This window comes from Muscardinus avellanarius, assembly GCF_963383645.1.
Source record: "Muscardinus avellanarius genome assembly, chromosome: 10".
In the NCBI taxonomy this organism is placed as follows: Eukaryota; Metazoa; Chordata; class Mammalia; order Rodentia; family Gliridae; genus Muscardinus; species Muscardinus avellanarius.
The window spans coordinates 74794415-74811288 of NC_137796.1; the positions used below are offsets into that span (position 1 = coordinate 74794415).

General features: G+C 54.8%; 1 protein-coding gene across 2 annotated transcripts; it reads right to left on the minus strand.

Moving 5' to 3' along the window:
- Positions 1–1220: 1220 nt before the first annotated feature.
- SLC29A4 (solute carrier family 29 member 4) lies at positions 1221–15202 on the minus strand (the record flags this gene model as incomplete). Of its 2 annotated transcripts, none has more annotated exons than XM_080704608.1 (10): positions 1221–1363; positions 3222–3462; positions 4061–4248; positions 4357–4495; positions 6177–6424; positions 7606–7675; positions 12306–12397; positions 12785–12898; positions 13055–13186; positions 15037–15202. In XM_080704608.1, 10 exons carry the CDS (start codon positions 15200–15202, stop codon positions 1221–1223), a joined length of 1533 nt encoding a protein of 510 aa, XP_080560734.1. The 2 variants fall into 2 exon arrangements, with proteins under 2 accessions (XP_080560734.1, XP_080560733.1); XM_080704607.1 differs by having other exon boundaries at positions 7606–7680; positions 12306–12434.
- Between the last annotated feature and the right edge of the window lie 1672 nt (positions 15203–16874).

Genomic DNA, 16874 nt, shown 5'->3' on the forward strand with positions numbered 1-16874 from the left:
AGCTTTCCACCTTCTTCCAAGAGACCCAGTCCCACTCCTTGGAGGAACTTAGGCACAGAGCAGTGTAGGAATTTGTCCAGATCGCACAAATCAGCCACAAAGCTGGAGCAAAGAGCCTGGGAAGCTCCAACTCCTAGAACCCGGCTTTGCCTCCCTCCTTGAGTTCTCCAGCCAGGTGGGTGCAGCCATCTGTCCTGATGCTCATGGGGGCTGGAGGGGTGTCAAGGTGTGCCATGAACCCCAAAGCTTCTGCTCCTCCACCCCCCACCATGTGCAGACACCTGCTACCTGGCCGCCAGCCTAGTGCAGGCAGGGCTGCCCCACGGGTGGGAGGCCCCAGCACTGAAAGTGGCCGTGTCTCTAGGCCCCCTGCCTCCACTCCAGTGGCTGAGATGGCAGTCCCGCCCTCACCCCACCACAAAGTTCAGAGGCAGGCAGCGCGGTCTCTACCTTCATCTTTTAATGGCCAGTGCGGTACAGTTAGAGGACTCACAGGTGAGGGACACGGCAGGGGGTGGTGACAGCAGGGGCGGGTGTAGAAGGGCAGGTGTCCTCCCCTGGGAACACTGTCCTTGGCAGTGTCCCCTGGCCCCTCCCCTCTTGCCAGGTCTCTTGGGCTTGACTTATACTTCTTTGAGCCTCCCTAGATCCCAGGGATACTCCTCCGTGGCCCCTAAACTTGTCTCCCCTCTGTACCATGGGCAGGACGAGGGCAGCGGGGAGGCAGAGGGCCACGCAGATGCCCCAGCGCTGGGATTCCTCCCTAGCAATGAACGCCTGGTGTTTCAGAACAGGGACAAGGCCAGGGACTGCCCTCTTATCCAGGGGCCTCTTCTGTCCATGAGGAGGGGTTCCCCACCCTGGCCAGCACCGTGGACAGTGATGAGGATGATGGGGCCCTGGAGGCAGGTCCTGAGGTGGTCACTGTGAGGCGGACACGGGGACACTAGGTCTGCCATCCTGGGTAGGGATGGCTGTGAGTCTGACCCTACAGAGTGCTCCTGATGGAGCCAGGGCCACTGGACGCACACAGAGGGCAAGGGTGGGCGTGAGGCCGGACACAGGACACAGCTGGGCAGGGGCAGGCTGGACCCAGCAAGGTGGTGTTATTGGCACAGGAAGAGGCCGGGGCCCCGCAGGCACGGCAGGCAGGGGCAGGGAGGGGGCCTCGGGCCTCAGGGCCCCTCTGGGCCCCAGCAGCTGTCCCGGGCGGGGCAGGCTCAGGGGCCAGTGGGGACAGAGCCGTTGGCCGTGGCGGTGCGGAAGCAGCTGCTGTGGGCGTCCCGGGTGAGGCTGTAGGTGCAGTAGGCCACGGCAGAGCCCAGCGTCAGCCCCGACATGTAGGACACGGTCATGGTGTTCCCTGTGGACAAGGCTGGCTGAGGGGGCACAGCCACAGTTGCCCAGGCACATGGGGCACACCTCCCCGAGGCCCGTGACCCTTCTCAGGGTCTGGGCAGGTGCTCCTTCCCCACGGAGCACCCAGCCTCTGTGCTCCTCTGTCCCCTTACTGCCATGTGAGTGTGTGTATGTGTGTATGTGTGTGTGTGTGTGGGGGGGGATATGCTGAGGACTGAACCCAGGTGCATTTTACCTCTAAGCTATACCTCCAGCCAACCCTATTTTATTTTATTTTATTTTATTTTATTTTATTTACTTTTTGTGTGTGTATGTGGTGCTGGGGATTGAACCCAAGGACATTCTATCTCTGAGCTACACACACAGCCCAGTCTTTTTTCTTTAATTTGAAACCGGGTCTCACCGAGTTGCGGAGGGCCTCACTAAGTAGCTGAGACTGGCCACGAATCCGAATCCTCCTGTCTCAGCCTCCCGAATGCTGGGATTACAAGTGTGCGCCACCACGCCCGGCTCCCTATTTTATGTTTTACTTTGAAGCAGGGTCTCAGTTGCTGAGGGCCTTATCCACTTTCACGTGGCAGTCCAGGGACAGGCGGCACATTTACACCCAAGCAGCCGTCACCACCGGCCAGCTCCAGAAGGTTTTCATCTCCCCAAACTGAAACTGTCCCCATTAAACACTAACTCCCCGCTCTTCTCTCCTCAGCTCCGGGCATCCATGAACCCACTTTCTATCTTTGTGGATTTGCCTCCTCTAGGGACCTCACATGAGCTACCTTTTTGTGACTTGCAAATTTCACTGAGGGTAATATATTCAGGGCTCATCAATGTTATAGTGTGTCAAAATATCTGTATTTTTTTGGAGGGGTTGCTAGGGATTGAACTCAGGGGTATTCTATCTCTTGAGCTATAACGCCAGCCCTACTTTTTTTTATTTTCTGCAGGTCTGGGAATGAAACCCAGGGGCATTCTACCTCCGAGCTACACCCCCTGCCCTGTTTTTTATTCTTTATTTTGAAACAGGGTCTCACTAAGTAGCTGAGGCTGTCTGGGAACCACAATTCTCCGGTCTCAGCCTCCCAAGCGTGGGGATTACAAGCGTGCGCCACCACGCCCGGCTACTTTTTTATTTTAAAGCAGGGTCTATAGCTGGGCGTGGTGGTGCACGCTTGTAATCCCCACGCTTGGGAGGCTGAGACAGGAGGATCGCACAGGTTCGAAGCCAGCCTCAGCAACTTAGTGAGACCCTGTTTTCAAATAAATTATAAAAAAGGTCTGGGAGTATAGCCTTGAGGTAGAAAGTCTCTGGGTTCCACCCCCAGTCTCACACACACACACACACACACACACACACACACACACACACACAGAGGGTCTAAGTTGCTGAAAGCCTCACTAAGTTGCTGAAGCTGGCTTCAAACCTGCAATCCTCCTGTCTTAGTCTCACAAGTACTAAGATTAAGGTATGTATCATCATGCACAGCTTAACCCCAGACCCTCTTTAATTTTTTGTGTTGAGACAGGGTCTTGCTAAGTTGTTGAAGGTCTTGTTGAGTTGCCGAGGTTGGCCTTGAACCTGTGATCCTCCTGTCCCAGCCTCTACCACTGACACCGTCCCTTGGCTGATTATAGGCTGTCCCCACCACTGGACTGTAGCCCCACGGCACGGGATCACTGTGTCCCTGGCATCGAGGACCCTGCCTGGTACATAGGAAAAGCTCAGGAAGTAGCTGTGGGACAAATGAGTGAAATTAATTGGTAACCTTCCCCACACCTACAACTGCCTAGACCCCAGGACCCTTCTTGACGGCTGCCCTCGGTTTCCTCACTAGGGGGCGCTGTCCCTCGGTCGGCGGCCTTACCTGCCAGTTCCCGCTGCTTGGGGCTCACTTTGCCTGCTGCCAAGATCATGGGCACGCTGCCAAAGTAGCCGTTGCTGATGCCCATGAGCAGGGAGAAGATGCAGGGCCAGGCCGGGTGACGGAGGGCGGGCATGCCGCTGGGGTAGACGCACAGGATGAACAGGGGGATGAAGACGACTCGCAGGCAGGAGCAGGCCAGCAGGTGGGTGCCGCGCCAGTCCATGGGCAGGGCTGCCAGGATCTGCGGGGAGCTGTGTGTTAGCCACACCCTGCCTGTGTCCAGCACAGCCCAGGTCCCAGCCCCCTCCGGCCCACCAATCCCGCTCGTGATATCAACAGATGGTCTTTGCCCCGTGCCTGCTCCTGATCAAACACCGCGTGTCCCCAATGTTCTCACAGCATTCTTGAGAGGTGAGGACTGACACTATTTGAGACATGAAAGTCTGAGTCAGCAGCGGGATTGGGCTTGGGACCCGCTCTCAGCCTTGCTCCCTTAGGAAACACAAGCTTGGTTTCTTGTACTTTTCAGCTATGTGATTCAAGGCAAATGGCTTCCTCTCGCTGAGCCCCAAGTCATTCATTGATCAGGCCCGCCCTAGATCTGCAGGAAGTACCTGCAGGACGTATCAGAAATGGCAGCTTGGCCCCTACTCTGGCCCTGACACACCAGCTCCTTGGAGCCACTTCTGGGCGACCCTGCCTACCGCCTGTGCTCACCCGGGGAGGGTCACCCCAGAAACCCACTGACTAGTTGACCACGGGGTGGAGGGGCGCCATGGGAGCTGTCCTGCAGGCCCGAGGGACCTGCCCAGGCAACCCCCAGCCGGCAGGTGGCCCACCTTGCCCACGAAGTCCGAGAGGTTGAACACGGCCATGACCAGGATGGGCAGCCATTCTCCCAGCACGCAGTGGCGGATCTCAGACTCCAGGCCGGGGAAGAGGCACAGCGTGATGAAGTAGGTCACCGCAATGGACAGCATGTCGGCCCAGATGACCCGCGCCACCACGTAGCGGTGCAGCAGCAGGGCTGGGGACACGGGGGTGTCTCTTAGAGGGCGGCACCGCATTCAGCCTGGGCACTGCCCACATGTGCAGACCAGGAGTGGCCTGGAGGGCTCCCGGGGCTCGTCCTCACCTCTGAGCGTGGGCCAGCTCCGCTGGACGCGGGGCCGAGGCACGTCAAAGCGCATGTAGGTGCCCCCACCTCCGCCCACCTCGTGAGCCGGGCTGTCCTTCGGGGACTCAGTGTTGACCAGAGCTGGGGCTGGGTGCTCCTGGAGAGACCACACAGTGGGATGGAGGCGCAGGTCAGGCACCCAAGCTCAGGTGGGCACTCAGCTAGTGCCCACCGTATAGAGAGACCCCCTCTTTCCTTGCTTACAAAAGCCTTAGACTTCTTTCTCTTTCTCTTTTACTGGGAACTGAACTCTGAGTATACCCCCAATCCTTTACAAAAGGTTGTTGGGTTTTTTTTGTTTTTTGTTTTTTTTTTTGGTGGTACTGGGGATGGAACTCAGGAGCCTTCTACCTCCGGGCTACACTCCCAGACATATTTTATATTTTATTTGGAAACAGGGTCTCTTAAGCCAGCTGAGGCTTCGAACCTGCACGATCCTCCTGCTTCATCCTCCCAAGCGCGGGGATTACAAACGTGTGCCACAACCCCCAGCCTTTTACAAAAGTATTTTGAAGCAGGGTCTCACTGCGCTGCTGCTCAGCCTCCCAAGTACTGGGATTACAGAGTGTGCCTTATATTTCTGAGATGGTAAATTCCATCTTGTCACTCCCATGAATCCCCTACCCACACTGCAGCCCACTCCCGCCTTCCCAGAGACCCCTAGTCCAGGACTCCGCGCTCACGCCCCTGCCCCAAAGCCCTGTGCCCTTCTGGTGGGCTTTGTGTTCCCCCTCAGGTGGGCAGCACTCAGCCCACGAGCCCCTCCTGGGGGACCCCTCAAATGGGGAGCCCTTTCACATCTGTCCTTTTCCATCACAGGTCCATCTCTGGGTCTGTTGACTCTATGAGGGACAATTCACTGCATAGTCCCCAACCAAGGGCCCAGGCGACTCCTTGGATCAATGCCTGCCTGACCATTCTGGTTCCCAAAGAGCAACAGCTCACACCGCCCTGTCTCCCTCTGTGACTGGGGCCCTGGCAGACAGGTATCCACACCCAACAGCCTCAGGTGAGGGGTGCCATGTGGCACTGCTGCCTCCAGAGGGCACCCCGGCTCCTAGGAACGTGGCGGCCCACCCGTCCAAAGACTCAGGGAAGCGCCTCACCAGGAGCTAAGCAGCTGACAGCAGCTGGGCCCTGACCTCTGCAGAGCCAGGTGCTCGGAAGCCGGCCCTGCCCTCCCTCTCTGGCCTCCTCTTTTGCTCCTACAGGCTTCTCTATTTCCTCCCTGGCTTTGGGTCCTGCCACACCCCCTGGGTTCCTCGCCCTGGCTGTGGCGGCTGTGCACCTGAACCAGCGGAAAGGAGCCTCAGCCCTAGCTGTCCCAACAGGATGGGACTTTACAGTATGTGGGCTGTCACAGCCGCCAGGGACCATGTGCCCTCTGTATCACAGGACGCAGGAGTTGGAGGGGCTTCCGACCTCAGAAGTGGGCGTGGTGCCACACACTTGTAATCCCAGTACTTGGGAGGCTGAAACAGGAGGATCGTAGGTTCACAGCCAGCCTCAGCTACTTAATGAGGCCCTCCACAATTTAGCAAGACCTTGTTTCAAAATAAAGAATATGAAAAAATAGGACTGGGATGTAGCTCATTGTTAGGATGCCCCTGGGCTCAATCCCCAGTTCTGCAAAAAATAAAAATACTTAAAAAAAAAAAAAAGAAGTGGGCAGAACCGTTGATAGGGCCTCGACCCCGCGAAGGCATGCGCCCAGGCCGGCTCTCCTCGCTGGCGTCAGGCTCAGAGCCCGCACCACCCGCACTTGGCGGGGAACTTACGAAGTGGATGTCCCCGGCGGCGACGTCGTGGTGCACGCGGTAGCCAGCCCGGCAGGTTCGGCGGCTGTCCCGCGGCCGCGTGGTGTAGTAGAGCACAAAGCGGCTGCGCCGCACCAGCAGGTGCAGCAGGAAGCAGAGCAGCTCCAGGCCCACGGAGACCAGGAAAAAGATGAGCGTGCTGGCGCGCTCGTCCGGCAGCAGCAGCTTGGTGAGGATGCGGCTCAGCGAGATCATCACTCCAGCGGTGCCTGGGGGCCCGGAGGGGGGGCTCGGGCCTGGTCCCGCTCCCCCAGCACCCGCACGCCCCCATCCCCATCCCAGAGCCCCGCCCAGGCTCACCCTATGGAGAGGGGCAGCCCCTCCCCGTCGATGCCCCCAGCCCTGCCCAGCTCCAGTCTTCCCATCACCCTCAGGGCCCCCAGCCTGGCCCACTGAAGTCTGGTCTCACTGCCCCCCCCAGGCCCACCCGGCCTCCCAGTGGCTCCTGGTCCTTCCAGGGGCCCAGACCCCCAGGAGCTGGGCATTTCCCGAGGAAGCAGCATCATCCCATCCTGGGGACCCAGTGGGGACACGCAGGAAGGCTCTCTGCCTTCCTGGGGCTTGGTGGGGGCAGGCCCAAATGAGTCGCAGGACACAGGCATGGAGTGTGGGATGCAGGCTGGGGTTGTGGATACACAAGCTTACGCCCGAGATGGCGGCAGGGGCTGGCGTGAGCCTTGCGCTCCTGTGCAGGGAGGTGAAGGAGAGCAGGTGGGCGGGGACCCCTGAGCCAGACCCCCAGGTCCGGAGGGCATCTGGTGGGCCTCACCACCAGGCAGAGGGCGCCCAAGGGGAAGGTGGGGCGTGGTCTGAGGGCGCCCTCCTGGGAGACCGAAAATAGGTGGCTCCAGGCACTGGCCCCCACGCACAGGCCGGGCCTGAGGTATCAGGACCAGAGGCACCAGGTGCTCAGCCCAGGCCCTGGAGCGAAGGGGGCAACTCAAAGACCTGGATCAGTTGGGGCTTGAGTGATGGAGGCGCCATGTGTTGAGAAGGGGCAGCTGGGAGGTGGCGCGGTGGCTGGAGAAGTGCGTCTGGGAAGCCAGTGAGGCCCTCAAGTGTGCGTGCCAAGCAGGGGTGGCAGGTGGGTCAAGGGGCTGGGAGAGCATGGCGCTGAAGGGGCGGCCGCTGCCCGCTCGGGAACTGAGAGCATGCACAGAACCACACCACACCGCGCAGCCTCTCCCACACCCCCGCAGTGCTCCGAGGTACGTGTGCAGGGGGTGCACTCTCTGCCCCAGCCCCAGCCAGGGAGGACCTATGTGGCCACTGTCCCCCGCCCGGCACGCTCAGAGCTTCTCTGGGTCCCGGGCACACGGCAGGGGCTCCCCAAGAAGCAGCTTGAGGAGTGGCAGCAGCCCGTGCCCCCTCTCCGGTCGGCAATACTCACTCTCCCCGGTCATCACCCCCTGCGTGTACCTCTTGGGCAGCATCCCCGTGTACCCATAGAAACTGGATTGCTGCACTTAAGAGAGAGAGAGAGGGGAAACCATGAGACACCATTTGCTTGTTTGTCCATCTGTACCCAGGGACATTCTACCTCCGAGCTACACCCCTAGTTCTATTTTTTCACTTTGATTTTGAAACAGAGTCTTGCTAAGTTGAGACGCTCGCTGCTTGCTGAGGCTGTCCTGGAACCTCCGATCCTCCTACCTCAGCCTCCCAAGTACTGGGATTACAGGGGTGTGCCATCATGTCTGGCTCACTATTTGTGTTTTTGGCACTGGAGAATGGAACCCAGGGGTGATCTACTTCTGGGGGCAGAATCCAGCTCCTTTTTATTTTGAAACAGGGTTTTGCTAAATTGTTGAGGTTGGCCTCGAGCCTGCGTCAGCCTCCCAAGTACTAGGATTACAGGCTTGTGCCACCATACCCAGCTATTTTGTGTGTGTGTGTGTGTGTGTGTGTGTGTGTGTGTGTGTATGTGTGGTACTGGGGTGGAACCCAGGGGCTTTTCTACCTCTGGGCTATACTCCCAGACCTGCTCTTTTTATTTTAAAACAGGGTCTTGCTAAGTTGCTGAAAGTCTCATTAAGTTGCTGAGGCTGTCCTTGAACCTGCAATTCTTCAGTCCCAGCCTCTCAAGTACTGGGATTAAGCCGGGCGTGGTGGCCCACGCTTGGGAGGCAGAGACAGGAGGATCGCGCAGGGCAGGTTCGAAGCCGGCCACACTGGCTTAAGAGACCCTGTTTAAAAAAAAAAAAAAAAATATATATATATATATATATATATATATATATATATATATATATATATAAAATAGGTCTGGGAGTGTAGCCTGGAAGTAGAAGGGTTTCCAGGAACCCCAGTACCACCACCCCCCAAAAAAAAGTACTGGGATTACAGGTGTGTACCACCACACCCAGCTTTAAGATACCATTTGTCGCCCATCAGCTGTAAACAATGCAACTCTGAGAACCCCGAGAGCCCTGTGTTGGCAGAGCAAGTGTGTAAGGAGACATCAGCATCACCGGGGGCCCAGCAGTTTGCTCAGACCACCTGGCAGCCCATGGTGGCAACAGAGGTGCCCTCAAAATAATGCTGTCCACATCCCTGCCACAGAAGAACCCTGGCCAATGGGACGCGAGCAGCCCCGGTGTGATCACTCTGGAAGACGTAGCACAAACTTTCCTGACCCTTCTGTCTTCTGCCACCATGAACAGAAGAGGCCACATGTGTGTGGGAAGGGGGCATGAGGCTGAGTCCCCCCAGGACTATGGAACAGACCCCCACCCCCGCATTGGACATGTAGCAAGAGCAAGAAATAAATCTTGTTCTGTGAAGCCACTGCAAGTTCTGGGCTTCGTTGTTATGACAGCACAGCCTCTCTTGTCCTGTCCAACATAGAAATCCAGGATTCAGGGGAAACGTGGTGGCTCGGACTTGGAACCCCACAAGTCCACACCCAGCCAGGCCTGGCCTGAGTCAGGGTGGGCGTGGCAGGCTAAACCCTCCAGAAAATTGGCATTTGCTTTTTTTTTGCAGTACTGGGGATTGGACCCAAGGGTACTCTACTACTGAGGTATACTCCCAGCCCTTTTTATTTTATCTTGAGACAGTCTTGCTAAGTTATTTTTTAGTCTTTGTTGTTGTTGTTGTACTGGGGTTCCTGGAAATCCTTCTACCACCGGGCTACACTCCCAGACCTATTTTATATATTTTTTTTATTTTGAAACAGGGTCTCTTAAGCCAGCGAGGCTGGCTTTGAACCAGCACGATCCTCCTGTCTCCGCCTCCCAAGTGTGGGGATTACAAGCGCCACCACGCCCGGCTAGTCTTTTTTTTTTTTTTTTTTTTTAAACAGGGTCTCAGTGAGTTGAGAAGGGCCTCACCAAAAAGTAGCTGAAGCTGTCTGTGAACCCCGATCCTCCAGTCTTCACTTCCTGAATGCTGGGATTACAAGTGTGCACCACCAAGCCCAGCTTTATTCTTAACTTTGAAACAGGGTCTCACTAAGTTCCAGAGGGCCTCACTAAGTAGCTGAGGCTGTCCTTGAACCGCGATCCTCCTGTCTCAGCCTCCCAAGTGCTGGGATTACGAGTGAGCGCCACCACGCCAGGCTCAGCATTTGCTTTTTGACAAATCAACAGAACAGACCCTGCCTGCGTAGAGAGTACGACTTCACGAAGCCTGGCTCGCTCAGACACACATGCGCACACATCTAGTGCATTCTTCCTGGAAGTTATGGTAAAAACAAATTTGAGGGCTGGGGGTGCAGCTCAGTGGGAGAGTGCTTGCCTAGCCTTTGTGGAAGTCCTGGGCTCTATCCTGAGCCTTGCTAAAAAACTGCAGCCCTGTGATCCCAGTACTTGGTTGAGACAGGAAGATCACAGGTTCAAGGCTAACCTCAGCAATTTAGCAAGACTATGTTTCAAAATAAAAAATAAAATAGGGTGGGGGGCCGGGTGTTGTGGCACACGCTTGTAATCCCCACACTTGGGAGGTGGAGACAGGAGGATTGCAGGAGACCCTGTTTCCAAATAAAAAAAGTATAAAAAATAGGTCTGGGAGTGTAACCCGGAGGTAGAAGGGTTCCCAGGAACCCCAGTACCACCAAAAAAAAAAAAATAGGGCTGGGGGGGGGTAACTCAAAGCTAGATTGTCCCTGGGTTCAATCCCCAGTAATACACACACACACACACACACACACACACACACACACACACACACACCAAGCCACACCACACCACACCACACCACACTACACACCACACACACAAAAGGAAGTCTACAAAACTACTACGGGCCCTAGACCCTTCCCAATGTCATGGCAATGAATGAATGACACAGGTGGACAGAGGAACCATCCTTCATTAAGAAAACAACAACAGAAAGGTGTCAGCTGGGCGTGGTGGCGCACGCTTGTAATCCCAGCATTCAGGAGGCTGAGACTGAAGGATCACGGTTCGAGGACAGCCTCAGCTACTTAGTGAGGCCCTTTGCAACTCAGTGAGACCCGGTTTCAAAATAAAGAATAAAAAATAGGACTGGGGTGTAGCTCAGAAGTAGAATGCCCCTGCGTTCAATCCCCAGTATTGCAAAAACAAACAAACCAAAAGCAAATACGAATCCTACCTTAGATAATAGTATTGTATTAGTGTGAAATTCTGAACTTCAGCAACTGTAATATGGTTATAAAAGTATTTTCGAAGCTGGGTGTGGCGGTGCGTGTATGCAGCAACTTAGGAGGCTGAGGCAGGAGGATCGCAAGTTTGAAACCAACCTGGGCAACTTAGTAAGACTTGTCTCAAGATAAAATTTAAAAAAGGGCTGAGAGAGAGTTCCACTTTCAGGCTCTTCAGCGTAGCTGCCCGCTGCCTTCTCTATTTCCTACTGATTTTATAATAAAGACTTGTTAAAGTTGCAAAAAGAAGGAGGGTGTCGGGATATAGCTCAGTGTTAGCGCTTGCCTAGCACGCAGAAGACCCTATGTTCACTCTTCACCACAGAAAAAAACTAGAAAATACGCCCTAAACCATTAGAATTGAAGCAACAAAGGTAATGATGGCGTAAGAGGAAAATATGTGTTATTGTATATTTATATGTGCTTGGGGGAAGTTTATATACCCACAGAAAAGAGAAAACAGAAGGGAGGGCCCATGTGGGTGATCCTTGTTTTATTCTTGCAATCCTTTGGTAGGTTTGAAACTGTTTTTAAAATTTCTTTTATTATTTATTTATTTAATTTATTTATTGGTATTGAAGATTGAACCCAGGGGCATTCGAACTCCAAGCTACATGCCCAACCTTAATTTGTTTTTATTTTGAAACGGGGTCTTTCTAGGTAGGTAAGAGTCTCACTCCTTGCTAAGGCTGTCCTCGAACCTGCGGTCTTTCTGTCTTAGCTTCTCAAATACAAGGATGAGAGGCGTGTGCCACCATGCCTGGTTCCCTTAGTTTGTGTGTGGTGTGTGTGTGTGTGTGTGTGTGTGTGTGTGTGTGTGTTACTAGGGATAGAACCCAGGGGCCTTCTACCTCTGGGCTATATCCCAGACTTACTTTATTTTTTATTTGGAAACGGGGTTTCTCTAAGTTGCTGATAGCCTCACTAAATTGCTGAAGCTGGTTTCAAATCTGTGCTCTTCCTGTCTCAGCCTCCCAAGGACTGGGATTACAAGCATACGCCACCATGCCCGGCATTTCTTTAGCCCTTTTAAAAATTAATTAAAAAATTTTTTGAAACAGGGTCTTATTAAATTGCTGAGGGTCTCATTAAATTGCAGAGGCTGGCCTTGAGCCTGTGATCCTCCTGTTTCAGCCTCCCAAGTACAAGGATTACAGGTGTGCACCACCCCAGCCTGCTTATTTTTAATTTTAAAATAGAATCCTGATAAATTACCACGCACTGGCCTCAAAGCAGTAATCCTCCTATCTCAGCCTCCTAAGTACTATGATTACAGATGTACACCACCCTGCCTGGCTCAAATTTTAAAAAACTGTTGGAAAAGTTGGAGAAGCAGTGGAGTGAGGTGGGAGCACTGCCTGGGGAATCAGCAGAGGCCAGGGGCTGCCTGAGCGTCGGGGTGTGGGGTGTGGTGGCAGCCAGCGGCCGAGCTCGGCCCAGCGCTGCCCACCGGGGCCCCTCCCTACCTGTGCAGCCGAAGGCCACGGTGCCCACAGCAGCCAGGTTGATGGCGTAGGCCTGGTCATGGGGGAAGAGCTGCAACCACACGTCACAGATGCTGATAAAGAGCAGGGGCCCCAGGGCTAAGAGGTAGCCTGCGGGGAGAGGCTGATGAGGGGGGCAGGCTGGCCGGGGCGCCCCTCACCTTCCCCTTCTCTGCCCTTCCCCCTAAAAATGGGCAGGCCAGGGACGACTGGGAGGGAGGTCTAGAGGGGCTTCCTGTAGGAAGCGCCATCGCGGTTGAACCCTGAAGCTGGATGTCGCCATGAAGCGGGTCAAGGAGGAGGGGCACAGGGCGTGGGGGGGGGGGCGCTTGAGCAGGGGCCCAGGGTTGAATGTGGGGTCAAGGCACGCTGCTGGCTCAGGAGGCACCAGGGCGCCCCCAGGCAACCTGCCCACTCTGCAGATGCGGGGCGGAGTGCGGGAGCTGGGGTGGAGGTCGCACCCGCGGTGATCCTGGTGTGCAGGTTCAGCCTCTCCACCAGGACGTTGTTGAGGAGCACGGCGGCCAGGGCCACCAGGATGTAGGTGAGGCTCATGTCGAACACGATCGAGGTCCCTGCAAGGCCAGGTGACACAGACAGCGCACTCAGGGCGGCCCTGCCCTCTGCCCCGCCCGGCCCGGCCAGCGGCTGCCCAAGGCCACTCAGCAATCACAGGGTCCAGGGCAGGGTCCGCCCCGTGGGGTTTCAGGGAAGCCGGGTGGGCGGTCCACCTGGGTACTTGTGATGCAGGTAATCCACGTCGGTGATGAAGCTGTTGTAGGGCAGCAGGAAGCCCACGCCGGCCAGCAGCATCGCGAAGTAGATGGCGTGGTAGCGATCGTCCGGAACCGGCTCCTCCATCGCTAGACCCGGAGATGCCAGTGAGACCGGCAAGGCCAGGGCGGCACCCCGAGGCCACCATGCCCACTGCCACCCGCCCCAGACACCGCGGCCACGACGCCAGCGCTCCCGTCAACATGAGCGTCACCACCGTGTGCGCTGTCCATCAGGACCACCACGACTCCATTAGTGGACAGGTTGTTTTTTTTTTTGGTACTGAAGATAGAACCCAGGGGCATTCTTCTGCAAGCTACATCTCAGCCCTTTTAATTTTTATTTGAAATAGGCCTAAGTTGTGAGGCTGGCCTCAGACCTGCAATCCCCCTGGATTAGCCTCCCAAGTACTGGAATTACAGGTGTGCATCACCATGTCTGGCTTATTTTTTATTTGTTTGTTTATTTTTGGTACTAGAGATGGAACCCAGGGGATTTCTACCTTCAGGCTACACTCCCGACTATATCTATCTATCTATCTATCTATCTATCTATCTATCTATCATCTATTTGTTTAAAAATTTGGTAACAGGGTCTCACTGAGTTGCTGAGAGCTTCACTAAGTAGCTGAGACTGGCTTCAAACCTGCGAGATCCTCCCAAGTACTGGAACTACAAGTGTGCACCACCACGCCAGGTTTTTATTTTTTATTCGGAAACAGGGTCTCACGAAGTTGCTGAGAATGGCCCCCAGCCAGCGATCCCCCTGTCTCAGCCTCCCCAGTACTGGGATTTCAGACTGTGCACTGCAGTGCCCAGCTGGATGGGGCTGGATGAGGTTCTCACCAGACGCTAGCAGAAGCCAATGCCATACTCTTGAATCTCCAGCACTGTGAGCTAAAGAAACCTCTTTTTTAAATAATGTATCCAGTTTCTGGTATTTTGTTATAGCAACAGAAAACAGACTAAGACACTGACTTTACCAGCCCTCACATTAGTAAGCCAGTTTCTTGTAATTAACCTATATACATGCCTAGACATGCATATTTCTATATCATATCTATAACTCTATCTCTCCCTCCCTCTTTCCCTCCCTCCTATCTCCTATGGACTCTGTTTCTCTAGTGGAAACCTGACTGATCCATCAGCAGGCCTGCTTTCACCATGGCCATCACAGTTAAAATCAGTGCTGCCACCATGCCCACCACTCCCTCTTGCCCAGCGCTGCCAAAGGCCCTGTTCCATAATGTCTACTGCCACCCCTGGGGGACAGGCCCCGAGCTGGTCCCCCTCCCCAAGAGAGGCCCATCCCCACGCACCACGGGCTCAGCCAGCAGAACCTCCACTGCCCACGTGCGGAGAGGGGACCAGAGAATCAGCACATGTTGGAGCCTGAAGTGCTGCTGGTATAAACAACAGCCCTCTCCAAACGAGCATGCCACTTGTGGGTGGCAGCCGGGTGCCAGGGCCAGCCCTGAGCAAGGGTTTATGAACTCAGTTGGCCCCAGCTGAATACACCAACCGCAAGAGAAGAACAGGGGCTCCCCCACACCATCCCCAAGCAGGCGGGGTGGACCAGGCGGTCCACTTCAGACCCACTCTGCAAGTCCAACCTCAGAGTCACCCGGCCCCATTGCCGGAAACAGGCTAGAGAGGTCAGCGCTTTAGAGCATGCATCCGACCTTCCTTCCTGTCTCCTTAGGCTCGACTTGCTTTGCCCAGTGGATGTGACCTAGGTGAGCCTTGTCACTTCCTGATGCAAGAAGCCACATAGGTCAGTACACGATTCATGTGCGGGAGCCCAGGGGAGGCAGGGTCTCCTCGGCCCCGGCCTATGGACGCAGGTGGCCTCCTGCACAGGACGCACAGAGTGGGTGGAGGACCTGCCACCCCTGCCAATTCCACCTTGGGGTGGACGCCTGGTCCGCACCCGCACTCACCGGAGTCCATGGAGGTCGAGATGCCCCTGGCCCTAAGGCCCTGGTCCCGAGCCGCCTCGGCCGCTGCTGCCTCCAGCTGGAAGCCAAAGCTGGTGGTCACCACGCTGCGGTCAGGCGAGCCCGCCACACTGGGCTCCTTGAGGCGCTGACTCCCGACGGAGCCCATGGCAGCCAGTGCTGCGAGGAAGGAGAGGGCACCCCTGACCAGGCGCACTGCCAGCTCTCAAGGGACACCACCGGGCAGCCCTTTCCATTCACCCCTCCTGTCCAAACTTGGGAGGGAGGTGACGCCTCACACGTCCTGGGAAGTGCACCCTCATTGCTATGGAGACGGGAAGGCAGAGTGGAGGCTGGAGCTCAGAGGTCCAGCGCAGGGGCTGCGCCCAGGAAGCAACCAGGGTGGCCTGCATGTGGGTGGCGGCAGCCAGTCTGGGAGAAATAGGTGGGGGGCACCAAGCTGGAAGCCTCTTACACTTCCCCCTGGGAGGGAGCTGCCCAGGTTCATTCATTATTCAGCTGAAGGAAAGGAGGGTCATGTCTGAGTGGCTGCCACTCTGGTCTCACAGGCAGAAACTAGTGCAGTGTGAACCCCAAAGCAGGTCTGTGTGACCCTGAGTCACATGGCTCTCAACTCTGGGGCCAACCTCCTTCAACGGCAGCCAGTTCTTCCTATGGTCTAGCCTCAGTGCTTCTCTCCTTCCTTCCTTCCTTCCTTCCTTCCTTCCTTCCTTCCTTCCCTCTTTCTTTCTTTCTCTCTCTCTTTCTTTCTTTTCTTCCTTTCTTTTTCTTCTTTTTTTTTGGAGGTGGTGGTACTGGGGATGGAACCTAGAGGCCTTCTACCTGCAGGTTACATCCCAGGCCTATTTTATTATTATTATTATTATTATTATTATTATTTTGGAAACAGGGTCTCAATAATTGCTGAGGCTGGCCTCAAACCTTCAATCTTCTGGTCTCAGCCTCCCAAGTACTGGGATTACAGGCATGTGCCACCACACCTGGATTTTATTTTTTTATTTTATTTTATTTGGTGGGGTGAGATTGAACCCAGTAGGGTTCTACCTCCAAGCTAAACCCTCAGCCCTTTTTTATTTTGACACAGGGTCTTGCTAAGTTGCTGAGGGTCTCAGTAAGTTGCTGAGGCTCGCTTTGAACCTGGGATCCTCCTGTCTCATCCTCCCAAGTACCAGAATGGCAGGTATGGGCCAACACGCCTGGCTGACCTATTTTTTGCTTCTATTTGTATCTGCTAGCACCTTTGGGGTAAGGGAAGGAGCCCAGTGATCTATGATGGAGCAATGCCCCCACCATATAGGCGAGCCTGTGCATACACAAGATGTCTGGCTTCTTCCCTAAAACTTTTATTAGCTGACTTCTTTTTATTCTTTCTTTCTTTCTTTCTTCTTTTTTTTTTTTTGCAGCAGTACTTGGGATTGAATCCAGGGGCATTCTAACTCTGAGCTACATCCTCAGCCTTTTTTTATTCTTTATTTTGAAACAGGGTCTCACCAAATTGCAAAGGGCCTCACTAAGTAGCTGAGGCTGGCTGCAAACCTGGGATTACAAACATGTGCCACCACACCCAGTTCTGACTTCTTTTTTTCCTCTGTTTTTTTTTTTTTTTTTAGGAGGAGTACTGAGAATTGTATCCAGGGTGTTCTACCTCAGAGCTACACTTCTCACCCTTTTTATTTTTACTTTTGAAATGGGGTCTCACTAAGTTGCTGTGGCTGGCCTCAAACCTGCAATCATCCTGTCTCAGCCCCCCAAATACCAGGATTATAGGCATGCACTACCACATCTGGCTATCAACTGACTTTTCTTTTTTTTTTTTTTTT